The sequence below is a fragment of the Hypanus sabinus genome, chromosome 19, assembly GCF_030144855.1.
Source record: "Hypanus sabinus isolate sHypSab1 chromosome 19, sHypSab1.hap1, whole genome shotgun sequence".
Classification (NCBI taxonomy): Eukaryota; Metazoa; Chordata; class Chondrichthyes; order Myliobatiformes; family Dasyatidae; genus Hypanus; species Hypanus sabinus.
Genome location: NC_082724.1, coordinates 66543190 through 66562446, shown reverse-complemented (window position 1 = coordinate 66562446; position 19257 = coordinate 66543190). Strand labels below are relative to the sequence as shown.

Sequence of the window (19257 nt, the reverse complement as noted above, 5' to 3'; positions counted from 1 at the left end):
CCAAATGAATATAGACATGAAGAGATATTCAATTTATTAGACAGCTGTGATCAAACGTTGGTCGTCAAGGAATTGTTGAGCTTCTTCCATGGATTTAAACCATTTATGTGATTTGTCAGGCAGAACAACCCTTAAACAAACTGGAAATAGCAGAGCCGGTTGAAAATTTCTTTGATAAAGCTCGGACATCACCAGTTTAAAAAGCAGTCTTTCTCACATCACCTCGGGATTATTGTCTTCAACCAGTCAAAACTTGAGGTCCCCATGTACAATAACCCCTTTCCGACAGGCAATTCAAATTAAATGCTCCTTGGTTTGCACATAGTGGAATTGAAGTATAACAGGTCAGGGCTTCAGCTCATTAGGGGGTTTGACTCTCAGTGCAATGCATGCAGTCAAGTATGGGGTAGTAGAAAAAGCTTCAGAGCCAAACACGTCCATTAAAAATTGAGAAAAAAAATTAGTAAGCTCACCACTCTCTACGTCTTCACCGAGCCCTATTATTCGCAGGTTCTGTCTATGACTGCAACTCCAGGTCAATAATCTTGAGTTTATACTGTTTCAGTGTCTGAGTAGTCAAAGTTAAGTTCTTTTCCAGCACATCCAATCTGTGAGCTCTCTGTCTTCCAGCTTCATCGAGTTCAGCTATTTGCCTCTGTTTTTCTCACTCTCCTGCTTAAGAGCTCCCAGTTTGCTTTCGATCTCCTTTAAAACTACCTCCAAAGTAGAATTTTTTTTTTATTTATCATCCAGGAGCTTCGACATAGCTTCCAAAGTGAGTGGAGACTGTTTAAGTTGTTTAGAATCTCCTTCTTTTCTTTTACGTTCATTACCAGCTTCCTTGCCTTTGGCTCATGCCTTTTGTTCTCTGGTATTCATTTTCAGCGATTAAAAATCAAAGTTCAGGCATGTAAAAGTGTTATAAACACTTTAATATAAATAGTGAAAGGGTGGTAAAAAAATTGAAAACTGAATGGAGAAAAGCCAAAATATGACTTACTCCCTCTAGTTCCCCAAGAGAATCCTCCCAGCCAGATCTTAATAGTCTTCATTGTGGGTTTCACACGTTTAATGACCAGGCTATACTTGGGAAGCAGAAAATCAAAAATTCACACCAAGTCAGATTACTGTCAGAACCTGCTCTTCTCAAGAAATATCTGTGTATGATCAAAACAACTTCCAGAGGACCTTAGAATTGTAGAGATGCATGAAGCTGGAAAAGGCTACAAAAGCATTTCTAAAGATTTGAGTGTTTGTTAGTCCACAGAAAGAGAAATTGTCTACAAATGGAGGAAAATTTCTCTAGGAGTGGGCATCCTGCAAAGATCACACCAAGAGCACAGCATGCAGTGCTGAAGGAGATGAAAAAGCACCTAAAGGTCAGAGCAGAAGACCTATAGAAATCTCTAGAACTTGTTAAAGTCTTTGTTCATACATCCTTATAAGAAAAGCACTGAACTAGAATGGTATTAATGGAAGGACACCATGGAGGAAACCACTGTTCTCCAAATAAAAATTTTCCTGCACTTTTCAAGTTTGCAAAAGACCACCTGGATGCTCTACAATGCTTCTGGGACAATGTTCTGTGGATTGCTGAGACAAAAGTTGAACTTTTGGCAGAAATGTACATTGCTATGTTTGGAGGAAAAGGGGCACTGCACACCAACACCAAAAACTCATCCCAACTGTGAAGCACATTTTGGTTTGGGGCTGCTTTGCTGCCTCAGGGCCTGAACAGCTTGCAATCGTTAAGAGAAGAATGAATTCAAAATTGTATCAAGACATTTTACAAAAGAAACACCACCTGAAGCTTTATAGAAGTTGGATAATGCATTAAGATAAGGATCCAAAAGATAAGAGTAAATCAACAACAGAATGGTTTAAAAAGAAGTAAAATAGCCTGTTGCAATGGCCGAGTCAAAGTCCTGACCTTAATCCTATAGAAATGTTGGGGAAGGACCTGAAGCAAGCAGTTCATGCAAGGAAGCCCACCAACATCCCAGAGTTGAAGCAGGAATGACCGAAAGAGGAATGGCCGAAAATTCCTCCAAGCCAATGTGCATGACTGATCAACAGTTAATGCAAACATTTGGTTGAAGTTATTTCTGTACAAGTGGGTCACACCAGTTACTGAAAGCCAAGGTTCACATACATTTTCCAACAAATACATGTAATATTGGAACATTTTCTCGATTTAAATGAACAAGCATAAAGTTTTTATGTTATTTATTTAATTGGGTTGCCTTTGTCTAGTTTTAGGACTTACTTGAAGGTCTGATCACATATTCGGCCATATTTATGCAGAAATAGAGAAAATTCTACAGGGTTCAGAAATGTTCTCTCAGCACTGTGCCATTAGCCCTGTCAGTTTCCCAAGCATCTTTTCCTTAGTAATAGCAACAACACTCACTTCTGTCCTGGCTCTGAAATTTCTGCATACTGTCTTCCACAGTAATGACTAATGCAAAATACTTCAGTTCATCTGCCATTTCTTTATCCCTCATTACTACCTATCCAGCATCATTTTCCAGTGGTCTGATATCCCCTGTCATGTCTCTTTTACTCTTTATATATCCAAAAAACCTTTTGGTATCCTTTCTTACATTATTGGAATAAAGGGCTGAAAAGGGCAGAAGGAATTTAATGCAGCCAGGTGTGCAGTTTCAGAAGACGAACCAGAGTTGGATTTACACAGTAGGGCATGGAGGTGTCTGGTAGAACAAAGCGATCTAGGAATACAGTTCCATAATTCCTTGAAAGTGACATCACAGATTGATAGCGTCATAAAGAAAGCCTTTGATACATTGCCCTTCATAAATCACTGTACTGAGTACAGTAGTTGGGATGTTATGTTGAAGTTATATAAGACATTGGTGAGGCCTAGTTTGGAGTATGTGTGCAGTTTTGGGCATCTTCCTACAGGAAATATGAAAATAAGACTGAAAGAGCACAGAGAAAATTTACAAGGATGTTGCCAGGATCTGAGGATCTGACTTACAGGGAAAGGGTGAATAGATTGAGAGGAAATTTGATAGAGCTATACAAAATTATGAGAGATATAGGTAGAGTAAATGACAACAGGCTTTTTCCATAGTTGGGTGGGACTACAACTAGAGGTCATGGGTTAAGGGTGAAAGGGGAACATGAGGGCAAACCTCTTCACTCAGAGGGCGGTGGAGTGTGGAACAAGTGGTGGATGCCAGTTTGATTTCAACGTTTAAGAGGAAGTTGGATAGGTACACAGATAGGAGAGGTACGGCAGGCTATGGTTCAGGTTCAGGTTGATGGGACTGGACAAATTAATAGATCAGCATGGACTAGATGGACCAAAGAGCCTGTTTCGGTGCAGCATAAAGCATAGACAACACATTCCCATTCATGGAATATTGTGTACAGTTTTGGTCTCCAGGTTTAAGGAAAGACATTCTGGCAATTGAGGAAGTGCAGCGTAGATTCACTAGGTTGATTCCTGGGATGGCAGGGCTGTCTTACACAGAGAGATTGGAGAGATTGGGCTTGTACACACTGGAATTGAGGAGATTGAGAGGGGATCTGATTGAAACGTTTAAGATAATTAAAGGATTTGATAGGATTGAGGCAGGAAATATGTTCCAGCTGTTGGGAGAGTCCAGTACCAGAGGGAATGGATTGAGAATAAGAGGTCAGTTATTTAAAACAGAGTTGAGGAAGAGCTTCTTCTCCCAGAGAGTTGTGGAGGTGTGGAATGCACTGCCTCGGAAGACGGTGCAGGCCAATTCTCTGGATGCTTTCAAGAAGGAGCTAGATAGATATCTGATGGTTAGGGGAATCAAGGGATATGGGGACAAGGCAGGGACTGGGTAATGATAGTGAATGATCAGCCATGATCTCAGAATGGCGGTGCAGACTCGAGTGGCCGAATGGTCTAGTTCTGCACCTATTGTCTATTCCAGTGCCAACTAATGATACTATTATATCAGCCTTAACCATTAACTTAGGCAGCTCATTCCACAGACTCATCAGTGCAAAAAAGTTGCCCCTCAGGTACTGTTTTAAATCCTCCGCTACTTATTTGTCTCTTTCTGTCCTTAAAGAACATAAAATTCCTGCTTTCTGTGTCATCAGACAATCCTCAAAGCTTTGTTCTCTCTCCCAGGGTGAAGCATCCTAACATACTGCAACTGGTGGATGTCTTCGAAACGCGCAAGGAATATTTCATCTTCCTGGAACTGTGAGTGAACTGTAACAGATTCAGTGGTGGAAAGGTGGGGTGGAGATCACCCGTGAGTGAATTGTATCAGAGGTGGGTGGGAGAGTGGGGGAGATCACCTGTGATTGAACTGTAACAGATTCAGGGGTGGAATTCAGGGTTGTTAAGTATGACGGCAGAATAGAGTTTTAATGGTAAGACTCTTGACAGTGTGGAGGATCAGAGTGATCTTGGGGTCCAAGTCCATAGGAAACTCAAAGCAGCTGTGCAGGTTGACTCTGTGGTTAAGAAGGCATACAGTGCATTGGCCTTCATCAATCGTGGGATTGAGTTTAGGAGCCAAGAGATACTGTTGCAGCTATCTAGAACCGTGGTCAGACCCCATTTGGAGTACTGTGCTCAGTTCTGGTCGCCTCACTACAGGAAAGATGTGGAAACCATAGAAAGGGTACGGAGGAGATTTACAAGGACGTTACCTGAATTGGGGAGCATGCCTTATGAGAATAGGTTGAGTGAACTCGGTCTTTTCTCCTTGGAGCGAAGGAGGATGAGAGGTGACCTGATAGAGGTGTATAAGATGATGAGAAGCATTGATCAGGTGGATAGTCAGAGGCTTTTTCCCAGGGCTGGAATGGCTAGCATGACAGGGCACAGTTTTAAGGTGCTTGGAAGTAGGTACAGAGGAGATGTCAGGTGTAAATTTTTTTACACAGAGAGTGGCGAGTGCGTGGAATGGGCTGTCGGTGACGGTGGTGGAGGCAGATACAATAGGGTCTTTTAAGTGACTCTTGACAGGTACATGGAGCTCAGAAAAATAGAGGGCTATGGGTAACCCTAAGTAATTTATAAGATAAGGACATGTTTGGCACAGCTTTGTGGGCCAAAGGGCCTGTGGTGTGCTGTAGGTTTTCTATGTTTCTATAGAAAGGTGGGGTGGAGATCACCTGTGAGTGAATTGTATCAGAGACGGGTGGAAGAGTGAGGGAGATTGCCTGTGCATGAATTGTAATAGACACAGGGGTGGGGGAGTAAGGGAGATCACCTGTGAGCGAATTGTAACAGAGACAGGGGTGGGAGAATGAGGGAGATCACCTGTGATCATAGACAGGCGGGAGAGTGGAAGAGATCACCTATGAGTGGATTGTATCAGAGAAGGGTGGGAGAGTGGGAGAGATCACCTGTGAGTGGATTGTATCAGAGAAGGGTGGGGAGAGTTGGGGAGATCACCTGTGAGTGAATTGCAACATATTCAGGTCTGGGTTGGGGGGTGGAAATCAACTGTGAGGGAATTGTATCAGAGACAGAGGTGGGAGAGTGAGGGTGATCACCTGTGATTATATTGTATCAGAGAGTGGGGTGGGAGAATGGGGGAGATCATATTTGAATGAACTGTATCAGAAACAGGGGTGGTAGGGTGAGAGATCATACGGTCTGTTCAAAATGGGTTTTAAGTACCAATACATTAAGATTGTTTAAAATTGTTGGAGATTGCTCAATGTCATTTCCTTTACACAAGTGTAAGGAGGACAAAATAATTGTTACTCCAGATTCGATCAGCACAAAAAGAAGACAATAGTAAAGAACAAAATATTAATGATAAAAATGCAATAAATATAAATATATAAGATAGCTTATATGCATAGATTGATTTTATGTGCTTAAGTGATACTAGGCTGTACATAGTGTAATTGAGTCATAGAACACCAGAGCACAGAAATGAGCCTTCAGCTCATCGAGTCTGTGCGAAGCCATTAATCTACTTTGTCCAGCCCTCGATACCCTTACTATTCATGTACCTATTTAAATTTCTCTTAAATACTGAAATAAACCCTTCATCCACCACTTGTGCTAGCAACTCGTTCCACACTTTCACCACACTCTGAGAAAAGAAGTTCCACCTCCTTTTCCCTTAATTATTTTACCTTTTCTCTTAACCCATGACCTCTAGTTGTAGTTTCACCCAGCCTCAGAGGAAACAGCCTGCTTGCATCTACCCTAACTATTTCCCTCATAATCTCCTCTCAGTCTTCCATGTTCTAAGGAGTAAAGTCCTAACCTATTCAACATTTCCCTTAATTAGGTCCTCAAGCGCTGACAACATCCTTGTAAATTTTCTTCAATCTTATTTACATCTTTCCTGTAGATAAATAACCGAATCTGTACACAGCACTCCCAATTAGGCCTCACCAAAGCCTTATACAATTTCAACATAACATCGTAACTCCTATACTCAATACATTGATAATGAAGGCCAACGTGCCACCAGATTTCTTTACAAATAGATATTCCTGTGATGTCACTTTCAATTAATTATTGACCTGTATTCCCACATTCTTTTGTTCTAGCATACTCCTCAGTGCCATACTGCTCACCGTGTAAGACCTACTCTGGTTGGTCCTCCCAAAGACCTCAAATCCCATCAGCCATTTTTCCAGCTGGTCCAGCTCCCGTGCAAGCTCTGATAGTCTTCCTTACTATCCACTACATCCCCCAATCTTGGTGTCATCAGCAAATTTGTTGATCTAGTTTATCACATTATCATCAAGATTGTTGATATAGAAATACAATGAACAATAAACCCGGCACTGATCCCTGCAGCACGCCACTAGTCACAAGCCTCCGGACAGAGAGGCAACCATTTACAACCACTCTCTGGTTTCTTCCACATGTCTAATTTAATTTACTACCTTATCTTGAATACCAAGTGACTAAACCTTCTTAGTCAACTTCCCTTGCAGGACCTTGTCAAAGGTCTTGCTAAAGTCCATGTAGACAATGTAAAGTCCAGCATAATTTGTACTTTTTATTACTCATTTTTATTTATTTATTATTTATTTAGTGATGTAGCATTGAGTAGGTCCTTCTGAGTCTTCAGTGACAAATTACCCTATAGGGTACGTCTTTGAACTGTGGGAGGAAATGGAGCATTTGGAGAATACTCATGAATTCCATGGGGAAGTCATACAGACTCCTTACAGATGATGTCAAAATTGAACTCCAAACTCCAGAACACCAAGCTGTAACAAGCTGTATCATGCTACTGTGGCAATGTATTATTATATATTACAGTACTACTGCCACAAAACAACAAATTCATGACACAAGCCAGTGACATTAAATCTGATTCTGATTCTGATTCTAAGATTGTTGCTTCAAATCCTCTTCATTAATTACAGGTTGCTTTGGCCAGTTCCAAATTTCCACATAAATGAATTCTTTGTGCTAAGAATCAGCAGTAAGCACAAGAGTTTTATACTCAAGTTTCTGAATCAGAATCAGATTTATTGTCACTGATATTAGTTGTGAAATTTGTTGTCCTGTTGAGCAGTATATGCTGGCATAACAAATTACCATAACGTACAATACTATATAAACAGTGCAAAACACAAATAATGAAGTTGTGTTCATGGGTTCGTAAACTGTTTAGAAATCTGATGGTGGAGGAGAAGAAGCTGGTCCCAAACCATTGAGTGTGTGTCTTCAGGTTCCTATACCTCCTTCCTGATGGTAGAAATGAAAAGAGGGCATGTCTTGGGTGAATGCGATCCTTAATAACGGATGCTGTCTCTTCAAGGCATGTCTTTTTTATATGATATGGGGGAGGCGTGCCTGTGATAGAGCTGTCTCAGTCTACAGCCAACTGAAACCTCTTACACTCTATGCATTGGAGCCTCAATACTAAATGGTGATGTGACCAGTCGGAATGTGCTCCACAGTACATCTGTACAAATTTGCTAGTCTTTGGTGACATATCAAATGGCGTGCAAGTTTGTTATGATGTCTAAGTATTACAGAAGGTGATTGAGCAACTCCAAGTCAATCTCCTTCACTTTTGTTCCTGTGAAAGTGTTTATTAGTGTTTATGTGCAAACTCCGCACAGAATGCACTAGAGCTAGGACCGAAGTCAGATCACTGGAACTGTGAGGCAGCAGCTCTATTAGCTCCATCACCATACCATCATTAGGACTTTCACAGGGGAACTGAATAGGCATATTGGAAAATAATTTGCAACTAACTGATATCAATCACTCAACAAGGAGCCACCACAGACTTGACAATCCAAACTGCATCTTTTAGTGTTACAGTCGTTTTATACATTCCTTTAATATCAGTAACTACTTGTCGGTGTTACCCATGTACCAAGCTACAGTGAAAGGCTTGTCTTGCATGCTGTTTAAATCATTACACAGTGCAAGGTAAAACAATAACAATGCAGAATAAAGTGTTACAGCTACAGAGAAAGTGCAGCACAGGTAAGCAATAAAGCGCAGGATTGTAACAAGGTGGATTATGAGATCAAGAGTCCATTTTACTATACAAGAGATCCATTCAAGAGTCTAATAAAAATGGGATAGAAGCAGTCCTTAAGCTTGGTGGTACATGCTTTCAGGTTTGTGTATCTTCTACCTGATAGGAGAAGGGGAGAAAAGAGCATGTCCTGGGTGGGTGGGGGTCATTGTTTATGCTGGCTGCTTTACTGAGGCAGTGTGTAGTATAGACAGTACACAGAGAGAAAGGCTGGTTCCCATGATGTGCAGAGCTGTGTCCACAACGCTCTGCAGTTTATTGCATATCACAGGCATAACAGTTGCTATTTCAATTTGTTAAGTGCCCAAGTAGGATGCTTGCCATGATGAATTTATAAACACAGGTAAGGGTCAAAGGATACATGGCAAATTTCTTTAGAGGTATTGGTGAGCTTTCTTGATTGTCACATCAAGAAGTTGGAGAGGTTAATGTGAAGAGGTTGTCAATACATTATTTAACAATTAGAAGTTTAAGGTTCTGCTGGATATCTATGTGAGTAATGGGTTGTGCCCCTACTGGCCACTAATGTGATGAATATCAAGAACAGAGTTGCAGTCCAATAGATGAAATGTACTTAGTCTGACACTTTGTACTCTGCAGTTTCACTGGCTGGTATTAAAAACTCCAGGGTTTGATTCTGTAGGAGGAATATTTAGCATAGGCCAACGTCCCAGAGGAGGCTTTGATGCAGTCATCACTCTGGAAGGCAACCAAAAGCTCATAATCTTTTGCATTAAGGAAGCTGGAAGAAACAGCAGCACCTGAAGCAAAGCTGTGTATTGTATTTGGACAAGACTGCAGAGTGTTTAGTGGCTGAGAGTCTGTCAACATTTAGCTGAAAGGATTTTCAGGGATTGCTCACTGCCTAGTTTCTTAATCACCATTCTGATCACAAGATTAGTTGAGAATTGGCACTGGCCAGAACCCAAGAGATGTCAGCATCTTATTGCAGCTTTAATTGTCTTTGCTGATGCACAGACTTTAGTGCCAGTTGACATGCATCTGCAGCACTGTACTAATAGCGTAGGGGGCTTCTTTTGTTCATCCCATCACATCAGTTACTTTCATTATGAGTGTACACATGTTACAGGAATTGAATCCATAAAGTGCTTTCAACTCAAGCATAATGAGTGCAGACAATCCTCAACAATCCTGTGTTTATTGAGAAATAAACATTGACACAGGTCCCTAGACCTGTCAAAGTCCATCCTCACATCAATCATTTACTCTAATCATACATTCATCCCATCTTTTATTCAAGATTCAAGATTGTTTAATGTCATTTCCAGTACACAAGTGTAAAGGAAAATGAAATAATTGTTACTTTGGATCCAGTGCAGCACAAATAAAACACAAAGATAAAGAACAACAACAATAATAATATACACAGTAAGAATAAATTCACAAGATAGCTTATATACATAGGTTGATTGCATGTTCATAAAGTGATCCTACGATGTACATAAGGTGTCACAGTCCCAGCTGAACAGTGGCAGGCATCCAAGTTTTGGCTCTCCAATTCCCTGGAGTTATGGTTAGGAGCCGCTGTCCCTTTAAAACTTAGACTATCAGTTATCACCTGCCACATTCCTGCATGGAAACTCTGTACTTAAAAGCCTTGTGCTATGTTCTATTTCTGGTACTACTACTTGTCATCTTGTTTATTTTGACTCTGAGTCAATTCTAGACCTTAATCTGCATTTGGGTTTACCTCCATCCATAGCTCTCTTGTTACAGCATGATTGAGCCATCATGAACCCAGCAGAATATGAAAGTTTGTGCCTGCCTTGGGCTACCAGGAAACAACTGTTGGCAGACATGACAACATGCTTCAGGAGATCCTCTCTAGCCTCTAGAAACACTCCAACTCCAGAAGGCAGGATTCAGGTTCAGCCAGAGGGGCCCAGTTCCTGGCATGTTCAAGCTGGAGACTCTGTCAATACTCATGAAGGATCACTGCACATACAACTCCCGAGAGGTATAATGGTAACCCCAAAGAATGCCGAGGATATATGGTACAATAATCCTTAGCCTTTAAGTTACAGCCATCCAAGTACCTGTTGGAATGCAGTAAGACAGCCTATATGATCTGGCTCCCTACTGTAAGAGACCTTGCCTTGGCAAAAGGGCTCACGCATCTATGCCAGTGCAGAGACTTTTCTCAGAGACTTCAAAGAAGGTGTTCTATCATCCCACTGGAGGACATGGGACAACTTGTTCAGGGGAATTGGTCTGCAGTCAATGATTCCATAGAATTTTGTTCCTTGACCACAAAGGTTGAATATGGAAGCACAAGATGCTCTATTCCATAATGTATCAAGTGACAATCTAAAGAATGCCCTTGTGCCCAAGACCTTGTGGAGGATCTAGAGGGTGTTCTGGACCTGGTGATGTGACTCGATAAGTGAGTAACAGAAAGGAGAAGGGATAGATGAAGGAGATTATTACATAAGAAATAGGAGCAAGAGTAGGCCATCCGGCCCATTGAGCCTGCTCTGCCATTCCATAAGATCATGGCTGATCTGGCCATGGACTCACCTCCACCTATCTGTCTTTTCCCCATAATCCTAATTCCCCTACTATACAAAAATCTATCCAACCTTGTCTTAAATATATTTACAGAGGTAGCTCCCACTGCTTCACTGGGCAGAGAATTCCACAGACTCACCACTCTCTTGGAAAAGTAGTTCCTCCTCATCTCTGTCCTAAATCTACTTCCCCAAATCTTGAGGTTATGTTTCATAGTTCTATTCTCACATAATAGTGGAAAGAACTTTCCTGTCTCTTTCTTATCTATCCCTTTTATAAGTTTATACATTTCTTTAAGATCTCTCATTCTTCTGAATTCCAGAGACTACACCCAGGCAACTCAATCTCTCCTCATAGTCTAACCCCCTCATCTCTGGCATCAACCTGGTGAATCTCCTGTGTACCACCTCCAAAGCCAGTATATCCTTCCTCAAGTAAGGAGGTCAGAACTGCACACAATACTTTAGGTTCGGCCTCACTAGTATCCTGTACAGTTGCAGCATAATCTCCCTGCTATTCAATTCAATCCCTCTAGCAATGAAGGCCAGCATTCATTTATCTTCTTGATAGCCTGTTGCAATGGCAAACCAGCCTTTCGTGATTCATGCGCAAGCACTCCCAAGTCCCTCTGCACAGCAACATGCTGCAATTTTTTGATAATCTGCTCTTTCATTTTTCTTTCCAAAGTGGATAACCTAGCATTTACCAACATTGTACTTCATCTGCCAGACCCTTGCCTGCTCACAACCTAACCATATCTCTCTGCAGACCATCCGTATCTTCTGCAGAATTTGCTTTTCCACCCAATTTAGTATCATCATCAAACTTAGATACACTACACTTGGTCCCCTCTTCCAGATCATTAATTTACATCACGAACAGTTGCGGGTCCAGCGCCAACCCCTGTGGCAGACCGCTCACCACTGATTGCCAACCAGAGTAACACCCATGTATCCCAACTTACTATTTTCAATTAGTTAACCAATCCTCTGTCCATGTTAATACACTACCAACTCATAAGGCGATACTACCCTTATCTTATGAATAAGCCTTTTGTGTGACACCTTATCGAACGCCTTCTGGAAATTCCATTTCTTTTCAGGTGCCTCACTATTTCTTCTTTAATGATAGCTTCAAGCATTTTCGCAACTACAGATGTTAAACTAACTGGCCTATATTTACCTGCTTTTTGCCTACATCCTTTTTTGAACAGTGGAGTGACATTTGCATCTTCCACTCTACCACGACATACCCAGAGTTCAGCAAATTTTGGTAAATCATCACCAAAGTCTTTAGTATAGCAGCTGCTGTTTCTTTCAGTACCCTGGGATGCATTCCATCAGGACCAGGGGACTTACCTATCTTCAGGCCCACAAGTTTGTTCAGCACTACTTCTTTAGTGATAGCTATTGTGCTGAGGTCCTCACCTCCCATCGCATACATAGCATCTCTCTTTGGTATTTTAGGTGTGTCCTCCACTGTGAAGACCGACACAAAAGCCTCTGCTATTTCCTCATTACCCTATATCAATTCCCCCTCCTCATCTTCCAAGGGACTTACATTCACTTTAGCCACCCTTTTCTGCTTTATATAAGTATAAGTAGTTTTACTATCTGTTCTTATATGTTGTGCTAGCTTCCCTTCCCTTATTGCTCATTTAGTGGTACTTTGCTGCTTTTTAAATTTTTCCCAATCTTCCAGTTTGCCACTACTCTTGGCAACTTTGTATGCACAAGCTTTTACTCTGATGCCTTCTTTTATTTCCTTAGTTATTCAAGGCTGACTCTCCCCACCTTTACTGAACTTGCTTTTAACTGGAATACAATTTTGTTGAGGACTGTAAAAAATTTCTATGGAAGTCTTCAACTGTTCCTCAACTGTCCCACCATATAGACTTCAGTTCAGCATTCAACACAATCATCCCTCAGAAACTGATTGGAAAGCTGAGCCTACTGGGCCTGAACACCTCCCTCTGCAACTGGATACTAGACTTCCTGACTGGGAGACCTCAATCAGTCCAGATCAGAGGCAGCATCTCCAACACCATCACACTGAGCACGGGGGCTCCCCAGGGCTGTGTGCTCAGTCCACTGCTGTTCACTCTGCTGACCCACGACTGTGCTGCAACACACAGCTCGAACCACATCATCAAGTTCGCCAATGACACGACCGTGGTGGGTCTCATCAGCAAGAACGATGAGTCAGCTTACAGAGAGGAGGTGCAGTGGCTGACGGACTGGTGCAGAGCCAACAACCTGTCTCTGAATGTGAACAAAACAAAAGAGATAGTTGTTGACTTCAGGAGGGCACAGAGAGACCACTCCCCGCTGAGCATCGACGGCACCTCAGTAGAGATCGTAAATAGCACCAAATTTCTTGGTGTTCACCTGATGGAGAATCTCACCTGGTCCCTCAACACCAGCTCCATAGCAAAGAAAGCCCAGCAGTGTCTCTACTTTCTGCGAAGGCTGAGGAAAGTCCATCTCTCACCCCCCATCCTCATCACATTCTACAGGGGTTGTGTCAAGAGCATCCTGAGCAACTGCATCACTGCCTGGTTCGGAAATTGCACCATCTTGGATCGCAAGGCCCTGCAGCGGATAGTGAGGTCAGCTGAGAAGATCATCGGGGTCTCTCTTCCCACCATTATGGACATTTACACTACATGCTGCATCCGCAAAGCAAACAGCATTATGAAGGACCCCATGCACCCCTCATTCAATCTCTTCTCCCTCCTGCAATCTGAGAAAAGGCTCCGAAGCATTTGGGGTCTCACGACCAGACTATGTAACAGTTTCTTCCCCCAAGCTATCAGACTCCTCAATACCCGAAGCCTGGACTGACACCCTGCCCTACTGTCCTGTTTATTATTTATTGTAATGCCTGCACTGTGTTTTGTGCACTTTATGCAGTCCAGTGTAGGTCTGTACTCTAGTGTAGCTTTCTCTGTTTTTTTTTAATTACGTTGTTCAGTCTAGTTTTATGTACTGTGTCATGTAACACCATGGTCCTGAAAAACATTGTCTCATTTTTACTATGCACTGTACCAGCAGTTATGGTCGAAATGACAATAAAAGTTGACTTTCCTTGCCTTGACTTGACTTGATATAGCCTGTGTTCCCAGTCTACACCAGCCAAATCCTCCCTCATCCCATTGTAATCTCATTGTTTAGGCATAATACACTGATTTTAGATTGAGCTATTGCAGCCTCCATTTGTATGAGAAATTTAATTGTACTGTGATCACTAATTTTACCTTTCTTATTGCACAGGACCAGATAAAAGATAGCACACTTCCTTGTAGGTTCAGTAACATGCTGAAGATGCTTGCCCCTGACTATACTTTGTCCTCTCCAATCCCCCGGGCTAGGACTGCTCCTTGACCACTGCTGATCCCAGCCTCTGAGGAGCCTATGCAATCAGGCTGGACCAAGCTCACTCGAGCTGCAGGAGTGAAGGAGAGAGAGGTGCTGCACTTTCTGTGGAGAGGCCAAACATTATTGTACCTCTTGTCCCAAGCTGCCAGGATGCACTGAGATTAGAGGTGGAAGGTTCAAAAGCTAATTCGGGTCGAATCCAGGGGTACCATCCAGCAAAGGGAGTTTGGTGTTGGTTGCTGGCCTCACTCCCAATTCACCTCCCTCCGGAGTGGTGCTCCATGTGTCACTTTTATGGAGAGATCAAAATCATTCCCTATATGCCTTTATTGGCTCAGATGCAGTGGGGAGTTTTTTGGACCTCAGACTGATTAAAATCCTCTGTTCACATCTCAACCAGCGGCTCGTTGCCATGGCCCTGGATGGAAGACTTTTGGTATCAGAGCAGATCAACAACCAAACAACGCTACTTAAGCTTAAGACTGGCCAGCAATTCAGTTCCATCTCATTTGCTTCCCAGGAATACCACTCGTTCTGGGTCATCCCTGGTTGTCATCCCACAACCCTAGAGTCAATTGAAGTGCTGGTGTCATTCTGAGTGGATCAAGGCAGGGCAGAAAGAAATGTCTCTGAATTACCTCATGAGTTTACTTCTGAGAGTACCCCTGGATTCCACCCGAATTAGCTTTTGAACCTTCCACCTCTAATCTCAGTGCATCACATTTGTCTCAAGGTCCCCCAGAAAATTCAGACCTGCTGGAGGTCTTCAACCAGAAGAGGTCATCACTCTACCACTTCACCAGGTCTATGACCATGCCATCATTCTGCTACCAGGTACTTGTCTTTGGGGACAGCTCTACTCTCTATCGGCCCCAAAGAGAAAAGCCAATTGTGGACAATATCCAAGAAGCTATGTGTTCTAGGTTTACTGAACAATCCATATCTCCCACTGCACTTCTCTCGCAATGAGATGTTTTCGAAGCATAGCTATAGTTTTTCATGAGAAAAGCAAAGAGCCTGTTTGTGCATAGCAAGCTCCCATGAAGTACAACATGTAACAAATTAGAACATAGAACTGTACAGCACAGGAACAGATCCTTCGACCCACAATATTGTGCTGAAATAATTAAATTAAATTAGTACTCAAATGGTCAACTAAGCTAATCCCTCCTGCATATATAATGTCCGTCTCCTACCACTTCATTCACATTCATGTGCCTATCTAAACATCTCTTAAAAGTCCTTTATGTATTTTCCTCTACTACCGCCCCAGGCAATAAATTCCAGACACCTACAACTCGTGCCTGTCAAAAATGTGCCTCTCACATCTCCTTTGAGTTTATCCCCTCTCATTTTACAAGCATGTCCTTTGGTATTAGAATTCATGGAAGAACATTGATCACAGTGTTGGGAAAATGTTTCCTGCCCTTTTGCAAAGTGTTGCTATGGGATTTTTGAATGCACTACTCTGATGCAATAATGAAATAGGGTTCACTTATATCACACCCATCACAAAGCAAAACACAAGCAGTATAGGGTGTTTCATGGAATGAGCTTCATTTTTTGCAGGCATTTACAGGAAAAATAAAATACAACAGACTTTTACAAAAAACTACACACAAACTGACAAATAACCCCAATGTGCAAAAGAAGGCAAACTGTAGAAATAAAAATAATACTTATTGTAATAAGTCCTTGAAAGTGGGTCTGCAGGTTGTAGATTCAGTTCAGGATAGTGAGTGACTATCCACACTGGTTCAAGCGCCTGATGGTTGAAGTGTAAAAGCTGCTCCTGAACCAAGTGGAGTGAGATCCAAGGTTTCTGTACCTCCTGGCTGATGGTATTAGTGAGAAGAGTGCCTCTCCCAAAGATAACACATGCTGATGCCACCAGCCGACTGCCCTCACTCTGAGTACACTGAAGCCTCAGCAATGGTACAGAATAGTGGCAAAGCTAGCAGGACTGTTGCCTCATCCCAGCAGGGTCCCAGGTTCCCAGCTGCTGTCTGTATGGAGTTTGCATGTTCTCCACATGACCACATGAGATGAACAAAGATGTCTTCCCACACGCAAAAAAAAGGGTTCTGGTAGTTAAGTTAATTGTTCACTGTAAATAATACACTCTGAGGAAGTTGAGGGACATGTGAGAGAGAATAGGTTGTTGGGAAGTAAGTGGGATTGATGGGATTGTTCCGACATCTCCTGAGAACTTAAGGGGCCAAATGACCACCTTCAGAATCTGAGAATAAACTCAATGGCCACTTTATTATACAGTATACTTCCTGTACCTAATACAGTTGTCAGAGTGTTTGTGGTATTCTGTTGCTGTATATTCACTTAGAATATACACTCAATGGCCTCCATTTAGCTGCAGGAGTGGATACTGGTGTGGTCTTCTGCTTCCATAGCCCATCCACTCCATGATTTGACAGAGTTCTATGTTTCTATGAATATAACCATATAACAATTACAGCATGGAAACAGGCCATCTCGGCCCTTCTAATCCGTGCCGAACGCTTACTCTCACCTAATCCCACCAACCTGCACTCAGCCCATAACCCTCCATTCCTTTCCTGTCCATATACCTATCCAATTTTTTCTTAAATGACAATATTGAACCTGCCTCTGTTGGAAGCTCATTCCACACAGCTATCACTCTCTGAGTAAAGAAGTTCCCCCTCATGTTACCCCTAAACTTTTGCCCCTTAACTCTCAACTCATGTCCTCTTGTTTGAATCTCCCCTACTCTCAATGGAAAAAACCTATCCATGTCAACTCTATCTATGCCCCTCATAATTTTAAATACCTCTATCAAGTCCCCCTTCAACCTTCTACGCTCCAAAGAATAAAGACCTAACTTGTTAAACTTTTCTCTGTAACGTAGCTGCTGAAACCCAGGCAACATACTAGTAAATCTCCTCTGTACTCTCTCTAAATGGACTGAATAAATGGGCTGATGGACTGTAATGTGCTATGACTTGAATGGGACTAGAATTTACAGCCTTCTATTCTGAGGTGAGGATGCAGCCGAACGTAACTACTGACACTGGACCTGTACTTTATTGTTCTTTCAGATGCCAGGTCTTGACTCATCTTTATTTAATTTCTCACAGCCATCTGGCTTGATTAAATATTTGCTGAGTAAGTTCTGTATTGCAGATAGCTTCCTCCAGTACTGAAAACTGCCCAAGGGACCACACTGAAATAGGTTCATGAGAGTGAGAGATAAATCTGGTCTGACTCGTAACTTGCACTTGTTGTGCAGTGGCTTACTTTAGTACAAATGAAGTCCCAGAGTGTCAGAGCAATGAAAGCACAGGAAAGCTTTTGAAGTTGCTTGTTTACAGCAAGAATACGGAGGCAGCTTCAATCTGACAGTCTTGATGTATGATTCATTGCAAGTTCAAAGTGCTTCTGTTCCAATGTTTCCAGGATCTGTTTCCTTGCCTCAGTCTTTCATTAAAACATCTGCTTCTGAGAAAACACTACCAATACCAGATTGAAAACATTATCTTATTTTAATTCCCCACTCTGGCCTCATATCTCTTCTCCTCACCTGCCTATTACCTCCCACTGGTGCCCTTTCTTCCTCCTTTTCTCCATGGTCCACTCCGCTCTTTATCAGATGCCTTCTTCTTCAGTCTTCCCCTGGCTTCACCTCTCCCCTTTTAGCTTGTACTCCTTCCCCTCTCCCACCTGGATCTCTTCTGGTTATTGTCTTACTTTTCTTTCTAGGTTGCAATCTGTGCAGTTAATACTGAAATACATTCTGAAGTTTAGTCTTCCTCCCATACCAAGCAATTCCTCTGCAGAAGTTAAGCCCCAGATGTTAAAATATAAACAAGTGATTCTGCTGATGTTGGAAACCCAGAGCAAAGCAAATAAATGCTGGAAGAACTCAGCAGGTCAGGCAATGGAAAGGAATAAAGAGTTAACATTTTGGTTGAGACCCTTTAGGGCAGAAGCCAAAACAAAGAGATGGGGAGGGAAAGGAGTATAATCTAGAAGGTGATAGGCGAAACCAGGTGAGAGGAAAGATGGGGTAAAAGGATGAAGTGAGAAGCTGGCAAGTGATAGGTGGGAGAAGTAAAGGACTGGAAAGGAAGTAATCTGATAGGAGAGGAGGGGGGACAATAGGAGAAAGGGAGATTGGGGCACCAGAGGGAGGTGATAGACAGGTGAGCAGAAAAGCAGAGAAGGGAAGCCAGAATGAAGAATGGAAAAAGAGAGAAGGGTGAGGTGCAAGATTTTATATTTCTTTCCATAGATACTGCCTGACCTGATAAGTACCTCCAGCATTTTGTGCTAATCTGTCAAAATGCTTTATGGTTCTTCCTTCCAGAAAGATTTGCTTTCGCAAATAATAAATTACCTCAAATCTCGAGTCTGGAACTCTGTGAAGTACAGAGTTGCTTCTTGCATTTGACAGAGCCATAAATATAAATTGCACCCAATTTTAATCTTTTCCTTGGAAGTTCTATCTCAAATATATCTCCACTGAATAGCTGAGAGAATACAACCATGACAGAGGTACCATATTAATATAAGACAATCAATAAAGCCACCCGTGGACTCTTGGGCACATGTGTAAGATACCACAGTGTTACTTTGAAGGGGATCAGAAGAGAATTCATAGTACATGTCACACTAATTGCCATTGTAGTGTAAGACCACAAGACATAGGAGCAGAATTAGGCCATCTGGCTTATCAAGTCTGCTCCGCCATTCAATCATGGCTGATACTTTTTTCCTTAATATCCTCCTCGATACCAGTAACCAGCCTTCTCCCCATAACTTTTGATGCTACGTCCAATCAAGAACCTATCAAAACACCCAATGACTTGGCCTCCACA

At 42.2% G+C, this 19257-nt stretch overlaps 1 protein-coding gene across 8 annotated transcripts in view; it reads left to right on the top strand.

The window, feature by feature from the left end:
• LOC132378006 (caM kinase-like vesicle-associated protein) overlaps positions 1 to 19257 on the top strand; it is a 212848-nt gene that overhangs the window by 111488 nt on the left and 82103 nt on the right. For all 8 annotated transcript variants that reach the window (XM_059944602.1, XM_059944599.1, XM_059944596.1 and 5 more), the window contains one exon: positions 4136 to 4210. In XM_059944602.1, coding sequence (XP_059800585.1) covers positions 4136 to 4210 — 75 coding nt within the window. The remainder of the gene's footprint in view (positions 1 to 4135; positions 4211 to 19257) is intronic.